At 41.1% G+C, this 20,690-nt stretch overlaps 1 protein-coding gene and 1 long non-coding RNA gene across 13 annotated transcripts in view; one reads left to right on the top strand and one right to left on the bottom strand.

The window, feature by feature from the left end:
* The window catches only part of LOC105496480 (caspase 8 associated protein 2), a 59,975-nt gene that overhangs the window by 31,885 nt on the left and 7,400 nt on the right, over nt 1–20,690 (top strand). For 6 of the 12 annotated variants that reach the window (XM_011767013.3, XM_011767007.2, XM_011766957.2 and 3 more), the window contains 7 exons: nt 3,535–3,600; nt 4,343–4,411; nt 6,011–6,111; nt 6,652–6,726; nt 8,241–8,356; nt 13,163–15,408; nt 16,823–19,958. In XM_011767013.3, the coding sequence (XP_011765315.2) occupies nt 3,535–3,600; nt 4,343–4,411; nt 6,011–6,111; nt 6,652–6,726; nt 8,241–8,356; nt 13,163–15,408; nt 16,823–19,958 (5,809 nt within the window). The remainder of the gene's footprint in view (nt 1–3,534; nt 3,601–4,342; nt 4,412–6,010; nt 6,112–6,651; nt 6,727–8,240; nt 8,357–13,162; nt 15,409–16,822; nt 19,959–20,690) is intronic. The other 6 variants (XR_011623538.1, XR_011623539.1, XM_011767040.3 and 3 more) reach the window with 1 other exon arrangement.
* Nucleotides 1–20,690, bottom strand: part of LOC139363354 (uncharacterized) — a 44,445-nt gene that overhangs the window by 19,749 nt on the left and 4,006 nt on the right. Inside the window, exon 2 of the long non-coding RNA XR_011623548.1 lies at nt 7,979–8,088. This is a non-coding gene — a long non-coding RNA (uncharacterized lncRNA). The remainder of the gene's footprint in view (nt 1–7,978; nt 8,089–20,690) is intronic.

Raw genomic sequence — 20,690 nt, 5'->3', positions numbered from 1 at the left:
AACATGTTTAGTAGAATTCCATTTTTGCCTAAAATAATGTTTTAAACAATTAGTATTCATAGATATGGAAGAGTTCACACCAACTATGGCCATTATAACCATTCTGGGTGGGGTTATTTGGTGTTTATTTTTGCTGATATAGTTTCAAGTTGTTACACTGTAATACTCTTTTATGTTTTTCCTTTGAAAAATTTTAAGCCAGGCCAGGCGCAATGGCTCTTGCCTGTAATTCTGGCACTTTGGGAGACCGAGGCGGGTGGAGCACCCGAGGTCAGGAGTTCAAGACCAGCCTGACCAACATGGTGAAACTCTGTCTCTACTAAAAATACAAAAATTAGCGGGGTGTGGTGGTGCACACCTGTAATCCCAGCTACTCGGGAGCCTGAGGCAGGAGAATCACTTGAACTGGGAGGTGGAGGTTGCAGTGAGCTGAGGTCGTGCCATTGCAATCCAGCCTGGGGGAAGAGCGAAATTCTGTCTCGAAAAAAAAAAAATTTAGGCCAACAAATAGAAAAATTGGAAATATAATGTAATGAACAGCATTATTTGTCACCTAGATTCACAAATGATTAAATTTTATCACATCTGCAACCATTAAAATTTGAAGGACAAAGCTACAATTTAATCTGATTTTCTGGATGCAGCTGTTTTTATTTCTATGTATCACTGTCAAGTCGCTGTCTATACACATACGTGTATATATATATATGTTTTTTTTTTGAGATGGAGTTTCACTCTTGTTGTCCAGGCTGGAGTGCAATGGCGTGATCTAGGCTCACTGCAACCTCCGCCTCCCAGGTTCAAGCAATTCTCCTGTCTCAGCTTCCTGAGTAGCTGAGTTTACAGGTGTGCACCACCATGCCTGGCTAAGTTTTGGTATTTTTAGTGGAGACGGGGTTTTGCCGTATTGGCCAGGCTGGTATCGAACTCCTGACCTCAGGTGATCCACTCACCTTGGTCTCTCAAAGTGCTGGGATTATAGGCGTGAACCACCACACCTGGCCAGGTTTTTTATTATTATTATTATTATTATTATTTTCTTTTGAAATGGAGTCTTGCTCTGTCGCCCAGGCTGGAGTACAGTGGCGCAGTCTTGGCTCACTGCAAGCTCTGCCTCCCGGGTTCACATCATTCTCCTGCCTCAGCCTCCTGAGTAGCTGGGACTACAGGTGCCCGCCACCACGCCCAGCTAATTTTTTGTATTTTCAGTAGAGACGGGGTTTAACCGTGTTAGCCAGGATGGTCTCGATCTCCTGACCTCATGAGCCACCCTCCTCGGCCTACCAAAGTGCTAGGATTACATGCGTGAGCCACCGCGCCCGGCCCGTATATGTATTTTTTAGGCTAATCAAGTGAAGCAGTAGGAGAAGCATATACATTTTAAAACTAGTCACAGCTACAGTGTACTTTCTACTTTGTGTCTTGCCTTTTTTTTTTTTTTTTTTTGGAGACGGAGTCTCGCTCTGTCTCCCAGGCTGGAGTGCAGTGGTGCGAACTCGGCTCACTGCAACCTCTGCCTCCCAAGTTCAAGTGATTCTCCTACCTCAGCCACCAGAGTAGCTGGGATTACAGGTGTGTGCCGCTATGCCTGGCTAATTTTTGTATTTTTAGTAGAGGCGGGGTTTCACCATGTTGGTCAGGCTGTTCTCTAACTCCTGACCTCAGGTGATCCGCCTGCCTCGGCCTCCCAAAGTGTTGGGATTACAGGCGTGAGCCACCTCGCCCAGCCTAGACTCTCTGTTTGTAAACACACACACACATCTAGATGCACACCCGTTTTTTTTTCATGACCCATTTGAGAGTAAGTTACATACATTATGGCCCCTTACCCCTAAGTATTTCAGTATGTACTTCATAAGAAAAGGTTGGTTCTCTTATATACAGTGTAATTTCAGTTTCATTAGATTTAACACTGATAAAATACTTTTGTATTTGATTTGCTATTTTTATTGCAGTGAATAATGTTCTTTATTATTGTAGTTGGATTTAGGTCATTTTAATCTTTGAGTTTAATTTGTCGCATCAGTTATTTTTTCTGATTTCTTTCAAATATTATTTGAATATATATTTACTTATTTAAAATTTTTTTCTCCCTTTAGCACTAGTGCTAACTGCTAGTAATGTTTGAGTATATTTTTGAATTGCATTTCATTTATGAGCTTTTTCACTGTACCTCTTTGTATTATTTTTAGTACTTGTTCGAGGAAGTGTGTACATCTTTAACATTTTGTAGTCTGTTTACTAGTATTGTACCTTTTTACATGAAATATAGAATCTTGCATGTATAGTTGCATCTATCTGCTCCCTTGCCTTTCATGTTATGAACCCCACAATAAAATGCTAGTGTTTACTGGGCTGGGCATGGTGTCTCACGCCTGTAATCCCAGCACTTGGGGAGGCCGACGCGGGTGGATTGCCTGAGCACAGGAGTTCAAGACCAACCTGGGCAACATGGTGAAACCCTGTCTCTACCAAAATACAAAAAATTAGCCAGGTGTGGCGGCATGCGCCTGTAGTCCCAGCTGTAGGCTGACGCAGGAGAATTGCTTGGACCCGGGAGGCAGAGGGCGGAGGTTGCAGCGAGCCGAGATCACACTGCTGCACTCCATTCTGGGCGACAAAGCGAGACTCTGTCTCAAAAAAAAAAAAAAAAAAAAACTGTAGTGTTTACTGTAACAGTTCTATGGATCTTAAATTAAGAAGAAAAATTAGTCTTTTATGATTACTCGTTTATTTATCATCTCCCGTCCTAGCATTCTTTGGTATCCTTCTAGTAGCACTTTCTCCCCATTCTCTATTTGCTTCTGGACTCCAGATATACATTATGTAAGAACTTTTGATATTATCATGTAGGTCACTAAGACTCAGTTCTTTTTTAAGAAAGTCTCTCTCATCTACAGATTGGGTAATTTCTGTTGATCTGTCTTCAAGTTCAGTGGTTCTCCTGTCAAGCACATCCAGTAATTTTTTATATTACATATTGTAATCTTCAGTTATAGGTTTTTCCTTTGGTTCTTTTTCGTTGTTTCTGAGATTTTCTGTGTAGTAAGTTTGTGCTTGTCTGTGTGGTTTTTTTGGAGACAAGTTCTTCCTCTGTCAGCCAGGCTGGAGTGTAGTCGCATGAACATGGCTCACTGCAGCCTTGAACCCTCCTAGGTTCAAGTCATCCTCCTGCCCCAGTCTCCTGAGTAGCCAGTACTACAGGCATCTGCCACCATGCTTAAGCTAATTTTCATTTAATTTTTTCGTAGAGACAGAGTCTCACCATGTTACCTAGGCTGGTCTCAAACTCATGGGCTCAACCAATCCTGTGGCCTTGGCCTCCCAAAGTGCTGGAAATACAGGTGTGAGTCACTGCACCTGGCCACCATGTAGTAACTTTGGATTGTATAGTCAACATTATAAATGAAATGTGAGACACTGGATGCTGTTAACATTCCTCTGAAGAGTTGTTTTTAATTTTAGCAGATACTTAACTTAGCTGAACTTGTGATTCGGTCCCTTCTGTAATAGCAACTGAAATCTCTGTTTTAGGTTTAGCTGGCTTTTTGGAGTTCTACCCTTTTTTGAGAGTCACCCAGAGATTTGGGCAGAATTTAGGTAATGCTCTTTGTGGATTTCTGTAATTCCTCTTTCGTGTACTAGTGACTGTTACGACAAATTCTTTTCTCCAGTTCTTCAAGCTACTAAAGGACTGGAGGTTTCTATCTTGAGTTGTCACTGCCCAGTATAGCTACAACTAGGGCCTGTCTTTCTACAAAAAGCAGTAATAAAAGGGGACAGGGAACTTGGGAGGTGCTATTTTCTTTCAGTTGTCACTACCCTTTCAGTTTTTGCCTGCTTTAGGGTGTACTCTAGCTCTTTAGATAGCTTCGAATATTTTATTTAGTGTTTACAGTAGTTATCTGCAGGAGGATTGGTTTTGTAGAAACTACTCCACTGTAACTGGTATTAGAACTCTTTCAGTAGAATATACATATGAGACAGGATCTCGCACTGTCACCCAGTCTGGAGTGCAGTGGCAGAGTCATGGCTCTCTGCAGCCTTGACCTTCTGGGGTCAAGCAGTCCACCTCAGCCTCCCATGTGCCACCACACCTGGCTAAATTTTTATTTTTGGTATGCTGTGTTGTCCAGGCTGGTCTTGATCTCCTGAGCTTAAGCAATCCGCCTGACTCAGCCTCCCAAAGTGCCAAGTTTACAGGCGTGAGCCACCGTGCCTGGCTTATCTCTTTTTTAAAGCAAAACTATTAAGTCTCTTTCTTTTCCTGGTCCTTCAGTGTAGGAATGGAAAAATCGCAGTGCCTAAAGTCATTTTTAACTAGTCTTTGCCTTTCTTGCAGCTTCTCCTCTTAAGAACAATGATGAAGGCTCATTGGACATATACGCTGGGTTGGACAGTGCTGTTTCTGGTATGTGAATTCCACAAAAATAGTTTCATTTTTTTGGTCAGTTCATTGTGTGTGTTTGTGGTTACCAAATCCTGGTATATCATAGCTCCTAAACAATTTGCCCATTCTTTGTAATTACACTGAGGTAATTCTTTTCTTTCTTTTTCCCCCACAATAACTTCCAGAACCCAATCTTAACCAAAGCTTGATCAGAAAAACAAATTAGCAAACAGGTTTATTCATCTCGGCCTTAGATTTGATTGAGCCTTGTGCAAAAACATTTTCTACTATTGAAGTGCAACTAGTGCTGGTGTCTGTTACTACTCACTTATACTCTTTTTTTTTTTTTTTGAGACAGAGTCTCACTCTGTCGCCCAGGATTAAGTGCAGTGGCTTAATCTCGGCTCACTGCAACATCCGCCTGCCAGGTTCAAGTGGTTCTCCTGCCTCAGCCACCCAAGTAGCTGGGACCACAGGCACGTGCCACCACGCCCAGCTAATTTTTTTGTATTTTTAGTAGAGACAAGGTTTCACCATGTTAGCCTGGATAGTCTCGATCTCCTGACCTCGTGATCTGCCCGCCTCTGCCTCCCAAAGTGCTGGGATTACAGGCATAAGTCACCACACCTGGCTGCACTCATACTCTTGTAGGTTATATGATATTAGAACATTTGAAAAGTGTAAGTTACTATAAGTATTTTTAAATGTATCGGTAAGAGTGATATGCTGAGAATCTAATGACCTATTCAAATTAGAAACCTTTTCCATAATCAGATTTCTTAAAGTTTTGAACAGTTATGATCTTCATACCTAATTTGGTTGACAACAACCATTTATGTAAATTGGTAGTCCATCTGTAAAATCAGTATAAATTTGGAATGTAGGAGAAGTGAAATGTAGGATGAAATATAGGAGATGGAGAAATGTATAATCTTTGAAGTAGACAAAATATCAAAAAGTGTAACAAGGCTGGGCACTGTGGCTCGCGCCTGTAATCCCAGCACTTTGCAAGGCTGAGGCAGGCGGATCACCTGAGGTCAGGAGTTCGAGACCAGCCTGGCCAACATGGCAAAACCTCGTTTCTACTAAAAATACAAAAAAAAAATTAGCTGGGTGTGGTGGCATGTGCCTATAGTCCCAACTACTCAGGGAGGCTGAGGCAGAAGAATCACTTGAACCCAGGAGGCGGAGGTTGCATTGAGCCAAGATCGCGTGACTGCACTCCAACCTGGACGACAGAGGGAGACTCCATCTTAAAAAAAAAAGAAGATGTAACAAATATTTTCACTTTGAGAGGCCAAGGCAGGTAGATTTCTTGAGGTCAAGAGTTCGAGACCAGCCTGGCCAACATGGTGAAACACTGTCTCACCATCTCTACTAAAAATACAAAAATTAGTGGGGCGTGGGGGTGTGCACCTGTAATCCCAGCTACTTGGGAGGCTGAGGCATGAAAATGGCTTGAACCTTGGAGGGTGATGCTACAGTGAGCCAAGATTTGCACCACTGCCACTGCACTCTAGCGTGGGTGACAGAGTGAGACTCAAAAAACAAAACAAAAAAGTATAACAAGTAATTTAATGGAAGGTTTTTTTGTTTGTTTGTTTGTTTATTTATTTTTAGACAGTGCTTCCAAATCCTGTGTACCATCAAGAAATTGTTTGGACTTATACGAAGAGATCCTGACTGAAGAAGGAACTGCAAAGGAGGCAACATATAATGATGTATGGGTTGCTACAATTATTAAGGACAGTTATTTACTATTTTGTAGCTTCTGAAGAACAGTCAACTGCTTAGTTTTGAACAAATATTTTGTTTAGGAACTTAGCTCTTAGATTAATAAATATTTAAGTCAGTTTTTGTCTTCAGACCTGCTTTTTAAAGGAATGTTTTCTGAATACTTGTCTAAATTTAGTTACAATTTTGCTTCCCAATTTAAGCATCTGAGTATGAAACCTCAACAGGCAAACAGTGTTATAACATTTTTTCTTTTCATAATATGTACAAAGTTAAATTATGTTGCATAAAATGTCCTGAGACTTGTATTTCTTTCTACTATGTTTGAATTTTAAAGTTTGGATGTTGAATGTGAAACTAAACAAAAAAGATTATTTGTAGGCTTAACTTTAAAACTAGTAATCTTTCTGGTAGCAGTAGACCTCATCTGCCTTCTTAGTGAATTGATTTGCAAATTTTAAAATATTTTGAAATGCCAATTCAACTAAGAAAATAATTTTGAATCATAATCCTTTTATATTTTATAGTTGCAAGTAGAATATGGAAAATGTCAACTGCAAATGAAAGAGCTGATGAAAAAGTTTAAAGAAATACAGACACAGGTAGGGTATAAATGAAAACATAAAAAACAAATTACCAGGCACAGTGACTCACACCAGTAATTTCAGCACTTTGAGAGGCAGAGGTGGGAGGTTTGCTTGAGGCCAGGAGTTTAAGCCCAGCCTTGGCAAGGTAGCGAAACCTCATCTCTACAAAAAAATAAAACAATTAGCTGTGTATGGCCCCCCTAGCTACTTAGGAGGCTGAGGAGGGAGGACCCTTGAACTCAGGAGTTTGAAGTTACAGTGAGCTGTGATTGTGCCACTGCACTCCAGCCTGGGTGACAGAGGAAGACACTAGCACTTAAAAAAAAAAAAAAAAAAGTTATTATAAATAGAAATTAAAATGTTAAAGTGTTGACAGTTTATAAAAAAGCTTTCTTTTAGTATTAAATGAAATAGCAAATGTGGCAAGAATGCATTATTTCCTGAGTTGATGAAATTGAATGAAATAGCAAATATGGCAAATATGCATTATTTCCCGAGTTGATGAAACTGATAAAACGGCTTGATTTGTTAAATGACATTGATATAAAGGGTCTGTTAGACTTAGGTCAATTAATAGTTAATTAATAGAAAATTTGTGGAGATGATGACAACTGGTTTAAAACAATGGTTTTGAGGAACAAAGATATGGGTCTAAAATGGCTCTTGGGGGACACTGATGATGCCATCACAGCTTTTGCCAGAATGACCCATTTTGTGACTGCACTGCAAAAATTAGGAATGTCATGTCCTGTTCTAGTTATCACTTTTTGGTAAAATTGTTTCTCTTCCTTCTCTTTCCCCTGAAAGAACCAGTGAACTATCAATTCTTTATCTTAGGGACTAATACATCTTTTTTTTTTTTTTTTTTGACGGAGCCTTGCTCTGTTGCCACGCTGGAGTGCAGTGGCACAATCTTGGCTCACTGCCGTCTCCAGCTCACTGCAACCTCCACCTCCCACGCTCAAGCGGTTCCCCTGCCTCAGCCTCCCAAGTAGCTGGGATTACAGGCACCCGCCATGACACCTGGCTAATGTTTGTATTTTTAGTAGAGACAGGGTTTCAGCATGTTGGCCAGGCTGGTCTTGAACTCCTGACCTTAGGTGATCCACCCGCCTCGGCCTCCCAAAGTCCTGGGATTACAGGCATGAGTCACCGCACCCAGACCGGACTAATACATCTTTGCAAGTTTAACCAAAGCTGTTGAATATAACCTAATTCTTATCATTTTTATTTTCAATTTTCAAGATCATGGCCAGGCAGAACTTACTTTTTCTGCTGTTCATTGGTTTTTCATTTCAATCTCTGTTTTAAGTAGTTTCACTTTAAGTGGGACTATTTCTGGTGCCAGTTATCTTCTCATAGTCTCAGCTTCCCCACCTGTATAAGGGAGATAATAGTACTCCTCATATGGCTTATAAATGTGTGATGCCTGCATGTAGTTAACATTCGATAATTATCAGCTAATATATGTAGTAGTATTAGTAACCCTGTAGGTATGTACTTTATTAATATATTTTGTGGTGTTTTAGAATTTCAGCTTAATAAACGAAAACCAGTCTCTTAAGAAGAATATTTCAGCACTTATCAAAACTGCCAGGGTGGAAATAAACCGCAAGGATGAAGAAATAAGTAATCTTCACCAAAGGTATTACTGAGCGGTGTAGTTGTTATAAATTACATGGGTATTGATATGTGGAATATTTTTAACTTTGAGAGGAAAGATGAAAATAATGTTTTTTGTTTTCTGTTTTTTTTTTTTTTTCCAGAGACAGGGTCTCATTTTGTCACCCAGGCTGGAATGCAGTGGTGTAATTATAAGTCAGTGCAACCTCCACCTCCTGGGCTCAAGGGATCCTCCTTCCTCAGCCTTCCAAGTAGCTGAGACAACAGGTGTACAACACCATGTCTGCCTGATTTTTTTATTTTTTTATTTTTGGTGGAGACAGGGTCTCACTATGTAGCCCACACTGGTCTTGAACTCCTGGCCTCAAGTGATCCTACTGCCTCTGCCTCCCAAAGTGTTAGGATTATAAGGGTGAGCCACCATGCCTGGCCCATATGTGATTATTAATAGAACATTGTGGCCAGGCTCAGTGGCTCGTACCTGTAATCCCAGCACTTTGGGAGGCTGAGGGGGACAGGTCACTCGAGCTCAAGAGTTGTAGACCAGCCTGGCCAACAGGGTGAAACTCTGTCTCTACTAAAAATACAAATATTTGGCTGGGCGCAGTGGCTCATGCCTGTAATCCTAGCATTTTGGGAGGCCAAGGCGGGCAGATCTTCTGAGGTCAGGAGTTCGAGACCAGCCTGACCAACATGGTGAAACCCCATCTGTATTAAAAGAAAAATACAAAATTCGCTGGACATGGTGGTGCATGCCCAGAATCACAGCTACTCGGGAGGCTGAGGCAGGAGAATCTCTTGAACCCAGGAGGCAGAGGTTGCCGAGATTGTGCCATTGCACTCCAGCCTGGGCAACAAGAGTGAAACTCCATCTCAAAAGAAAAAAAATTTAGCCAGGCATGGTGGTGGACACCTATAATTCTACCTACTTGGGAGGCTGAGGCAGGAGAATCACTTGAAGCTGGGAGCAGACGTTGCAGTGAGCTGAGGTCATACGACTGCATTCCATCCTTGGTGACAGCCTGACTCCATCTCAAGAAAAGGAAGCAAATAAAAATAGAACATTGCTACATATTTCTCTGAATATATTTAGTTTCCTAAAACACTGAGTTCTTTCTCTACTACTATTTGCCCTGATGAGATGATGGTGTATATGTCATGGGTTCTTCTAGGTCCCCACTAAATTACTAAAATATCAAGAGGACATCTGTGCTCATGTACCCTATTAATCAACAGCCTTTATACTATCCCTCAATTGTATATTCTTTCCTCTCTCAAGGGGATTTTCTCCATTAATTTCTCTCTTTTATTGGTTGGAGGCAATATTTTGCTCCGGAGAGAAGTTCATATCTTCATAGCCAAACCTCTGAAAAAGTTGTCTAAACTTGTTTTCATTTTCTTTCTTTCTACTAACTCCCTTTGTTTTTGTTTTTTTTTGAGATGGAGTCTCACTCTGTCGCCAGGCTGGAGTGCAGTGGCACGATCTTGGCTCACTGCAACCTCCCCGTCCTGGGTTCAAGCAGTTCTCCTGCCTCAGCCTCCTGAGTAGCTAGGACTACAGGCACGTGCCACCATGCCCAGCTAATTTTTATATTTTTAGTAGAGATGGGGTTTTACCATGTTGGCCAGGATGGTCTTGATCTCTTGACCTCATGATCCGCCCGCCTCAGCCTCCCAAAGTGTTGGGATTACAGGCATGAGCCACTGTGCCCAGCCTTTTTTTTTTTTTTTTTTTTTTCCGAGACAGAGCCTCACTCTGTTGCCCAGGCTGGAGTGCGATGGTGCAGTCTTGGCTCACCACAACCTTTGCCTCTCAGGTTCAAGCAGCTCTGCCTCCTGAGTAGCCGGGATTACAGGCACTCGCCACCACACCCGGCTAATTAAAGAAAAATTTTGTTTTATATTTTGAGACAGTCTCGCTTTGTTGCCCAGCTGGAGTGCAGTGGCGTGATCTCAGCTTACTTCAACCTCTACCTCCTGGGTTCAAACATTCTCCTGCCTCAGCCTCCTGAGTAGCTGGGATTACAGGCACCCGCCACCACGCTGGCTAATTTTTGTATTTTTAGTAGAGACAGGGTTTCACCACGTTGGTCAGGCTGGTCTCAAACTCCTGACCTCAGGTGACCCACCTGCCTCAGCCTACCAATGTTCTGGGATTACAGGCATGAGCCACTGCACCCAGCCTACACCCAGCTAATATTTTTGTGTTTTTAGTAGACACGGACAGGGTTTCACTATGTTGGTCAGGCTGGTCTTGAACTCCTGACCTCAGGTGATCCACCTATCTTGACCTCCCAAAGTGCTGAGATTTCAGACATGAGCCACCTGTGCCCAGCTTTTTTTTTTTTTTTTTTTTTTTTTAAGGCAGAGTCTTGCTCTGTTGCCCAGTGCAGTGGCGTGATCTCAGCTCATTGCAACCTTTGCCTGCTGGGTTCAAGTGATCCTCCCACCTCAGCCTCCCCAGTAGCTGGGATTACAGGCATGCACCACCTGTAAAAAATTTAAGAAAAAAAACAAAAAACAATGGTTTTTTGTATTTTTAGTAGACGGGGTTTCACGATTTTGTCCAGGCTGGCCTCGAACTCCTGACCTCAAGTGATCTGCCTGCCTTGGCCCTCCAAAGTGCTGGGATTACAGGCATGAGCCACTGCACCCAGCTTCAAGGGTGTTCCTTTTATGGTTAGTGCTTTTCGTGTTTACATTTCCCCAGTGATCTCAAAGGTATCTACCAACAGTTGGTCAGTTGAGTCAGTATCTATATTGGTTTCCTGAGTTAGTGTAACAAAACTACCAGAAATGGGTGGCCTAAACAACCAAAATTTGTCTCACAGTTCTGGAGGCTAGAAGTCCAAAATGAAAGTGTCAGCAAAGTTAGTTTCTTTTGAGGGCTCTGAAGGAAGGATCTGATTCAGGCCTCTGCAGTTGTAGATGGTTGTCTACTTCCTGTGTCTCTTAGGACATCACTTTAACTTGATTACTTCTGTAAAGACCCTTTAAATAAGGTCATATTCTGAAGAACAATGGGTTAGAACTTCAAATTATGAATTTGGTCAGGAGAGGGGACACAATCAACTCATAACAGGGTTCATATGAGGTTTACATATTGTTTTAGGTTGTATGTTTTTCTAATCCTCTTATAACAATCGCCCTCTATTTCTGATTTTTTTAAGTTTTGGGTTTTTCTACACATTTAATACTGATTAGAAATAGATATATGAAATTTCAAAGAAATTATAGAAGTTCAGGAAGATGAAGTTATTACCAGAAGCTAAAATGGGCCAGGCACGGTGGCTCACACCTGTAATTCCAGTACTTTGGGAAGCAAAGGCAAGAGAATTGCTTAAGTCCGGGAGTTTGAGACCAGCCTGCGCAGCATAGTGAGATCCCATCTCTATGAAAAATTAAAAATTAGCTGGGCATGGTGGCGTGTGCCTGTAGTTCCAGCTACTTGGGAGGTTGAAGTGAGAGGATTGCTTGAGCCTAGGATATCAAGGCTGCAGTGAGCCATGATCATGCCGCTGCACTCAGCCTGGGTGAAAGAGGGAGACCCTGTCTCCAAAAGAAAAAGCTAAATTGAGCTATCTGCATTTTATTGCTAGGAAACCTACCAGTTTTTTTAAACACTAATATAAAACCTTAAGACTTAGATTTTTGTTTGTTTTAAACAGTAAATATATACCATTCTCCTAGGAAAGAATTACAACTCTTTATTCCTTTTTACTTTTGCATAGTATATAACGCCTTAAGATGGCCATTGGTGCTTTGGCTTGCTATGGGATTGTATGTGAAACAGAAAAACTATGATAGAGAATTATGTAGAGTTTTACCTTGATCATGTCTGTTGTTTAGCAAGATTTTACTTTTCCTTGTGTTTCAGTTGAGCCAGAATGAATAAGGCAAGAAAATAATGTCCCTTGTTCTAAAAGAAGTGAACTTGTGGTTAGCTGGGGAGTTATGCACTGTGGTGAAGTAAGTCTGAGAGCCATTGGCAAGTATTGGGATAGATCCTCAGGTCCTCAAAACTTACTTGAGCAAAGCACATGAAAGAGAATTTCATGTTTTAAAAACAGGCCAATTTAGTTGGAAGCTGGTAATTTCTTTTTCTTCTTTTTTTTAGGGACAGGGTCTCACTTCGTTCTGTCACCCAGGCTGGAGTGCAATGGCGCAGTCATGGCTCACTGCAGCCTCAACCTCCTGGTCTTAAGTGATCCTCCCACCTCAACCTTCCAAGTAGCTAGGACCACAGGCATGTACCACTATGCCTGACTAATTAAAACAAAAAATTTTTTTAGAGACAGGATGTCACTCTGTTGCCCAGGTTGATCTTGAACTCCTGGGCTCAAACAAGTGATCCTCCCGCCTTGGCCTCCTAAAATGCTGGTATTACAGGCATGAGCCACCACACCTGGCCAAAGCTGGTAATTTCTTTCTCAACCAGGAGGTTGAGGCTGAGACAGAGTCTTGCTCTGTCACCCAGGCTGGAGTACAGTGGCACAGTCTCAGCTCACTGCAACCTCCGCCTCCCAGGTTCAAGCAATTCTCCTGCCTCAGCCTCCCAAGTAGCTGGGATTACAGGTGCCTGCCACCACACCTGCCTAATTTTTTTGTATTTTTGGTAGAGACGGGGTTTCACCATGTTGGCCAGGCTGATCTCGAACTCCTGACCTCAAGTGATCCACCTGCCTTGGCCTCCCAAAGTGCTGGGATTACAGGCATGAGTCACCATGCCTGGCCAAAGCTGGTAATTTCTTAATCACTCATGTGAATAAAGTTTGAAATATTGCAAATATAATTTAACTTTGTTTTTTTTGTTTTTATTTCTCAATAGATTGTCTGAGTTTCCACATTTTCGAAATAATCATAAAACCGCAAGGACATTTGATACAGTTAAAACAAAAGATCTTAAATCTAGATCTCCACATTTGGATGATTGTTCAAAGACTGATCACAGAGCTAAAAGTGATGTTTCTAAAGATGTACATCATAGCACTTCACTGCCAAATCTGGAAAAGGAAGGAAAATCACATTCTGATAAAAGGAGTACTTCACATTTACCTATATCTGTCGAGAAACACTGCACTAATGGTGTTTGGTCGCGTTCTCATTATCAGGTTGGTGAGGGTAGCTCAAATGAGGATAGTAGAAGAGGAAGAAAAGATATTAGACATAGCCAGTTCAACAGAGGAACTGAAAGAGTACGAAAAGACTTAAGTCCTGGCTGTGGTGATGGTGAACCAAGGATACTGGAGGCTAGTCAAAGGCTACAAGGACATCCTGAGAAATATGGTAAAGGTGAACCAAAGACTGAAAGCAAAAGTTCAAAGTTTAAAAGTAATTCAGATTCTGACTATAAAGGTGAACGCATTAACTCTTCTTGGGAGAAAGAGACCCCTGGAGAAAGGTCACACAGTCGAGTAGACTCTCAAAGTGACAAAAAACTAGAAAGACAAAGTGAAAGATCACAAAATATAAATAGGAAAGAAGTTAAATCACAAGACAAAGAAGAAAGAAAAGTTGATCAAAAACCTAAGTCAGTAGTAAAGGACCAAGATCACTGGAGAAGATCTGAACGAGCATCACTTCCTCATTCCAAAAACGAAATAACATTTTCTCATAATTCAAGTAAATACCATGTAGAAGAGAGAAGAGGATGGGAAGATTGTAAAAGAGACAGGAGTGTAAACAGTCATAGTTTTCAAGATGGAAGATGTCCATCTTTTCTTTCAAACAGTAGAACTCACAAAAACATTGACTCTAAGGAAGTTGATGCTATGCAACAGTGGGAAAACACACCTTTAAAAGCAGAAAGACATAGAACCGAGGATAAGAGGAAAAGAGAACGAGAAAGCAAAGAAGATAATAAGCATATTAGAAATGAAAAAAGAGTACCTACAGAACATTTTCAGAAGGTTAATAAGGAAACTAAGAAAACCACTTCTGATTTAAAGAAACAGAATGAACCAAAGACTGATAAGGGAGAAGTCCCTGATAATGGAGTTTCTGAAGGAGCACATAATAAAGAGCTTGCAATGAAAGCTGAGAATGGTCCAAATGAAACAAAAAACAAAGACCTAAAATTGAGTTTTATGGAAAAATTGAACTTAACTCTTTCTCCTGCTAAAAAGCAACCTGTTTCTCAGGATAATCAGAATAAAACAACTGATGTTCCCAAGTCCAGTGGTGTATGTGATTCAGAGTCTTCAGTGCAAGCTAAAACAGTGGCATATGTTCCCTCCGTCAGTGAACATATCTTGGGGGAAGCCTCTGTCAGTGAACATACCATGGGGGAAACGAAGTCATCATTATTGGAACCAAAGGTTGCTCTTTTAGCAATGACTGAACCCAGGATTGGTATCTCAGAAACCAAAATGGAAGAAGAAAATAGTTTGTTAGTTAGATCTGTTGACAATACTATGCATTGTGAAGTGCCCATTTGTGGTACAGAGACTTCCTTCCCATCTCCTATGGAAATACAACAGACAGAATCCTTGTTTCCATCAACAGGAATGAAACAAACCATTAATAATGGAAGGGCAGCAGCTCCTGTGGTAATGGATGTATTACAAACAGATGTGTCTCAAAACTTTGGATTGGAATTGGATACCAAAAGAAATGATAATTCAGATTCTTGTGGTATTTCTGAAGGTATGGAAATGAAGGTAGCACTTTCAACAACAGTGGGTGAAACCACTGAAAGCATTTTGCAGCCTTCAATTGAGGAAGCTGATATTTTGCCAATAATGCTTTCAGAAGATAATAACCCAAAATTTGAGCCTTCTGTTGTAGTTACACCACTTGTTGAGAGTAAGTCATGTCATTTGGAGCCTTGCTTACCTAAAGATACTCTAGATTCTTCACTTCAGCAGACTGAGTTAATGGATCACAGAATGGCAACTGGTGAAACAAACTCAGTATATCATGATGATGATAACTCGGTTTTGAGCATTGACCTTAATCACCTGAGACCTATTCCAGAAGCTATCAGCCCTCTGAATAGTCCAGTGAGACCTGTAGCAAAAGTTCTTAGAAATGAAAGCCCACCTCAAGTTCCAGTATATAATAACAGTCATAAAGGTAATAGTTTATATTCTATAACTTTGCTTTTTTTGAGAATGTAAAATACATAAGATAAATTAGTGATATTCTTTTTTGATAACATAAAAAGTAGGCTGGGCACAGTGGCTCACGCCTGTAATCCCAGCACTTTGGGAGGCTGAGGCAGGCGGATCACGAGGTCAGGAGATCAAGACTATCCCGGCTCACACAGTGAAACCCCGTCTCTACTAAAAATACAAAAAAATTAGCCGGGCCTGGTGGCAAGTGCCTGTAATCCCAGCTACTGAGGAGGCTGAGGAAGGAGAATGGCGTGAACCCAGGAGGTGGAGCTTGCAGTGAGCAGAGATTGTGCCACTGTACTCCAGCCTGGGTGACAGAGCAAGACTCTGTATCAAAAAAAAAAAGCAGCGTATTACTCAGCCCCTGTTATCTAGACGTGCACATGGAAGGTTTTTTGTGTGCGTGTTTTTTTTTTAGATGAAGCCTCACTCTGAGGCTGGAGTGCAGTGGTGTGATCTTGGCTCACTGCAACCTCCGCCTCCTGAGTTCAAGCAATTCTCCTGCCTCAGCCTCCCAAGTAGCTAGAACTACAGGCACGTGCCACCACTCCCAGCTAATTTTTGTATTTTTTTTTTAGTAGAGATAGGGTTTGACCATATTGGCCAGGCTGGTCTCGAACTCCTGACCTTGTGATCTGCCCGTCTTGGCCTCCCAAAGTGCTGGGATTACAGGCGTGAGCCCCCACACCCAGCCAGAGTTGTTTTTTTGTTTTTTTTTTTTTCTGAGACAGAGTCTCACTGTGTCACCAGGCTGCAGTGCAGTGGCGTGGTCTCGGCTCACTGCAACTTCTGCCTCCCAGCCCAAGTGATTCTCCTGCCTCAGCCTCCCAAGTACCTGGGATTACAAGCACCCGCCACCATGCCCGGCCCTGAGCACTTTTTAAGACCAATAAAAACCAGAGATACAGGCCAGGCGTGGTGGCTCACACATGTAATCCTAGCAGTTTGGGAGGCTGAGGCAGGTGGATCATGAGGTCAGGAGTTCGAGACCAGCCTGGCCAACATGGTGAAACCCTGTCTCTACTGAAAATACAAAAATTAGCTGGGCATGGGGGCCGGCGCCTGTCGTCCCAGCTACTAGGGAGGCTGAGGCAGGAGAATTGGCTTGAACCCAGGAGGTAGAGGTTACAGTGAGCCAAGATTGCACCACTGCACTCCAGCCTGGGTAACACAGCAAGACTTCTCAAAACAAAATCAATGATGCAAGTATTAGGCATTAACATTCTGCTTCAAAAAGAACTAGTAAAATAGTGAATTGCCTCAGTATTTAATTTTTTGTTACATGTAATATTTAATATGGACATGTCAATGACTAAACTTTAATATATTTTTATCTTCTATAAATGTATTTAATATATTTTTCTCTTCTACAGATGTGTTTTTACGAAATTCAGCTCATTCTACCTCTAAGAGTCAGTCTGATCTCAATAAGGAAAATCAAAAGCCAATTTACAAATCTGACAAATGTACAGAAGCAGACATATGTAAGAATTCACCATTAGATGAATTAGAAGAAGGGGAAATTAGAAGTGATAGTGAAACATCTAAACCACAAGAATGTTTTGAAAAAAATTCCAAGCCTAGAGCGTCGGCTGATGTGCGGAAGTCAAAGACTATCCCACGACATGGGAAAAGTACTGTGGGTCTGGATAAAGACAGTAGGAAAACACATGTAAGAATCCATCAGACCAATAACAAATGGAATAAAAGACCTGATAAATCTAGCAGATCTTCAAAAACGGAGAAGAAAGATAAAGTGATGAGCACTTCCAGCTTGGAAAAAATAGTTCCAATTATTGCTGTACCCTCTTCTGAACAAGAGATCATGCACATGTTACGAATGATAAGAAAACATGTAAGGAAAAATTATATGAAATTCAAGGCAAAATTTTCATTAATACAATTTCATAGAATTATTGAGTCAGCAATTTTGAGTTTTACATCTCTAATTAAACATCTCAACTTACACAAAATCTGTAAGTCAGTGACTACTTTACAGAAGAATCTCTGTGATATTATAGAGTCTAAACTTAAGCAAGTTAAAAAGAATGGCATAGTTGATCGTTTATTTGAACAGCAGCTACCAGATATGAAAAAAAAATTGTGGAAATTTGTAGATGACCAACTTGATTATTTGTTTGCAAAGCTTAAGAAAATCTTAGTTCAGTTTTGTGATTCCAAAAACTTTGGAAGAGATAGTGATGAAGGGAAACCTGAAAAAACAAGTAAACAGAATGCACAGTATTCAGATTGTCAGAAAGGGAGTGGGTACAACTCCAACAAAGAATTGCTGAAAGAAAAATTATCAAAATCAGAAGACTGTGTTCATTATAAGTCTTTAGTGGGATGTAAAAAGTCTGAGGAAAAATATCAAGACCAAAATAACTCCAGTATTAACACTGTAAAGCATGACAGTAAAAAAAATTTTAACAACTGCTTTGATAATACAAAGAACTCTCAATCCGAAGAGCGCTCCTTGGAACTACACTGTTCAAGCACCCCAAAGTCAGAAAAAAATGAAGGAAGCAGTATAGAGGATGCACAGACATCCCAGCATGCAACTTTGAAGCCAGAACGAAGTTTTGAGATTCTTACTGAACAGCAAGCATCTAGCCTTACTTTTAATTTAGTGAGTGATGCACAAATGGGTGAAATATTTAAAAGTTTGTTGCAAGGTTCTGATCTTTTAGATAGTAGTGTTAACTGTACTGAAAAAAGTGAGTGGGAGTTAAAGACTCCGGAGAAGCAGTTGCTAGAGACTCTTAAGTGCGAGTCTATACCAGCTTGTACAACAGAAGAGCTAGTTTCAGGGGTGGCTTCTCCATGTCCTAAAATGATTAGTGATGATAATTGGTCATTATTATCATCTGAGAAAGGTCCGTCTCTGTCTTCAGGGCTTTCATTGCCAGTTCATCCTGATGTGTTGGATGAAAGTTGTATGTTTGAAGTGTCTACTAACCTACCTTTAAGTAAAGATAATGTGTGTAGTGTAGAAAAGAGCAAGCCCTGCGTTTCTTCCATACTTTTTGAAGATCTAGCAGTCTCTTTAACAGTACCATCACCTCTGAAGTCAGATGGTCATCTCAGTTTTTTAAAGCCTGATGTTTCGTCTAGTTCAACTCCTGAAGAAGTCATTAGTGCTCATTTTAGTGAAGATGCATTACTTGAGGAAGAGGATGCATCTGAGCAAGATATTCATTTAGCTCTGGAGTCTGATAATTCAAGCAGTAAATCAAGTTGTTCTTCTTCCTGGACAAGCCGATCTGTTGCTCCAGGCTTTCAGTACCACCCTAATCTACCTATGCATGCCGTCATAATGGAAAAGTCCAATGATCATTTTATTGTGAAAATACGACGTGCAACACCATCTACCTCTTCTGGTCTTAAACAGAGTATGATGCCTGATGAATCATTGACATCTTTGCCCAGACATGGAAAGGAAGCTGATGAAGGAGCAGATAAAGAATATATTTCATGTCAGAACACAGTTTTTAAATCTGTGGAGGAATTGGAAAATTCCAACAAAAATGTTGATAATAGCAAGTCAACTCATGAAGAACAGAGCTCTATGATACAAACACAGGTTCCTGATATATATGAATTTCTTAAAGATGCTTCAGGTAAGATGGGTCATCGTGATGAAGTGTCTGATGAATGTTTCAAATTGCATCAAGTATGGGAAACAAAAGTGCCTGAAAGCATTGAAGAATTGCCTTCAGTGGAAGAAATCTCACACTCTGTCGGGGATCATCTTCCAAACACATACATAGATCTAACGAAAGATCCAGTCACTGAAACCAAAAACTTGGGGGAATTCATAGAAGTAACAGTTTTAAATATTGATCAGTTGGGATGTTCTGGAGGCAATTTAAATCAAAGTGCTCAAATATTAGACAATTCTTTGCAGGCTGATACTGTAGGTGCTTTTATTGATTTGACACAAGATGCTTCAAGTGAGACTAAAAGTGAAGGTAATCATCCTGAATTAGCTGTTGAAGACTTGGGATGTGGGGTGATACAGGTAGATGAAGATAATTGTAAGGAAGAAAAGGCACAAATGGCAAACAGGCCTTTGGAGTGCATTGTTGAGGAAACCTATATCGACTTGACCACAGAATCTCCCAGTTCATGTGAAGTAAAAAAGGATGAATTAAAATCAGAGCTAGGATCAAATTGTGTTAACTCGGAGTTGCCTGGGACTTTGCATAATGCTCACAAAAAGAGAAGAAACCTTTCTGATCTAAATCATTCTCATAAAAAACAAAGAAAGGAAACAGACTTAACCAATAAGGAAAAGACCAAGAAACCTACCCAAGATTCTTGTGAGAATACTGAAGCTCACCGAAAGAAAGCCAGTAAGAAGAGGGCCCCTCCTGTGAATAAAGATCCCTCATCCTTAAAGGCAACCCCAGGGATTAAGGATTCATCAACAGCACTTGCCACTTCTACGAGCCTTTCTGCAAAGAATGTTATTAAAAAGAAGGGAGAAATTATCATTTTATGGACAAGGTAAGAATCTTGTGAGGCATTTAAATCACCAGGAAATTTTGAGCTCAGAAATCTAATCTGTCTGGCTGGGCATGGTGGCTCATGCCTGTAATCCCAGTACTTTGGGACACTAAGGCAGGTGGATCACTTAAGCCCAGGTCCCAAACCCAGGAGTTTGGGACCAGCTTGAGCCACAAGGCAAATTTATGTCTCTATAAAAAATACAAAAATTAGGGCTGGGCGCGGTGGCTCACGCTTGTAATCCCAGCACTTTGGGAGGCCGAGGCGGGCAGATCACGAGGTCAGGAGATCGAGACCATCCTGGCTAACATAGTGAAACCCCGTGTCTACTAAAAATACAAAAATTTAGCCGGGCGTGGTGGCACGCGCCTGTAGTCCCAGCTACTCAGGAGGCTGAGGCAGGAGAACGGCAGGAACCCGAGAGGCGGAGCTTGCAGTGAGCCGAGATAGCACCACTGCATTCTAGCCTGGGCAACAGAGCAAGACTCCGTCTCAAAAAAAAGGAAAAAAAATACAAAAATTAGCCAGGTGTTGTGGTGCAGGCCTGTGGTCCCAGCTACTTGGGAGGCTGAGGCAGGAGGATCACTTGAGCCTGGGAGCTGGGAGGTGATTGTACTCCAGCCTGGGTGACAGAGCAAAACCCTGTCTCAAAAAAAAAAAAAAAAACCTAAAGATACCTAATCTGTCATGTCTTCATAACTTTATCCCAAAATAAAGAAAATGATGACTTCA

This window comes from Macaca nemestrina, chromosome 5, assembly GCF_043159975.1.
Source record: "Macaca nemestrina isolate mMacNem1 chromosome 5, mMacNem.hap1, whole genome shotgun sequence".
NCBI classification, from domain to species: Eukaryota; Metazoa; Chordata; class Mammalia; order Primates; family Cercopithecidae; genus Macaca; species Macaca nemestrina.
The sequence above is the reverse complement of the archived record's forward strand: the minus strand, read 5'-3'. Positions and strand labels throughout refer to the sequence as shown.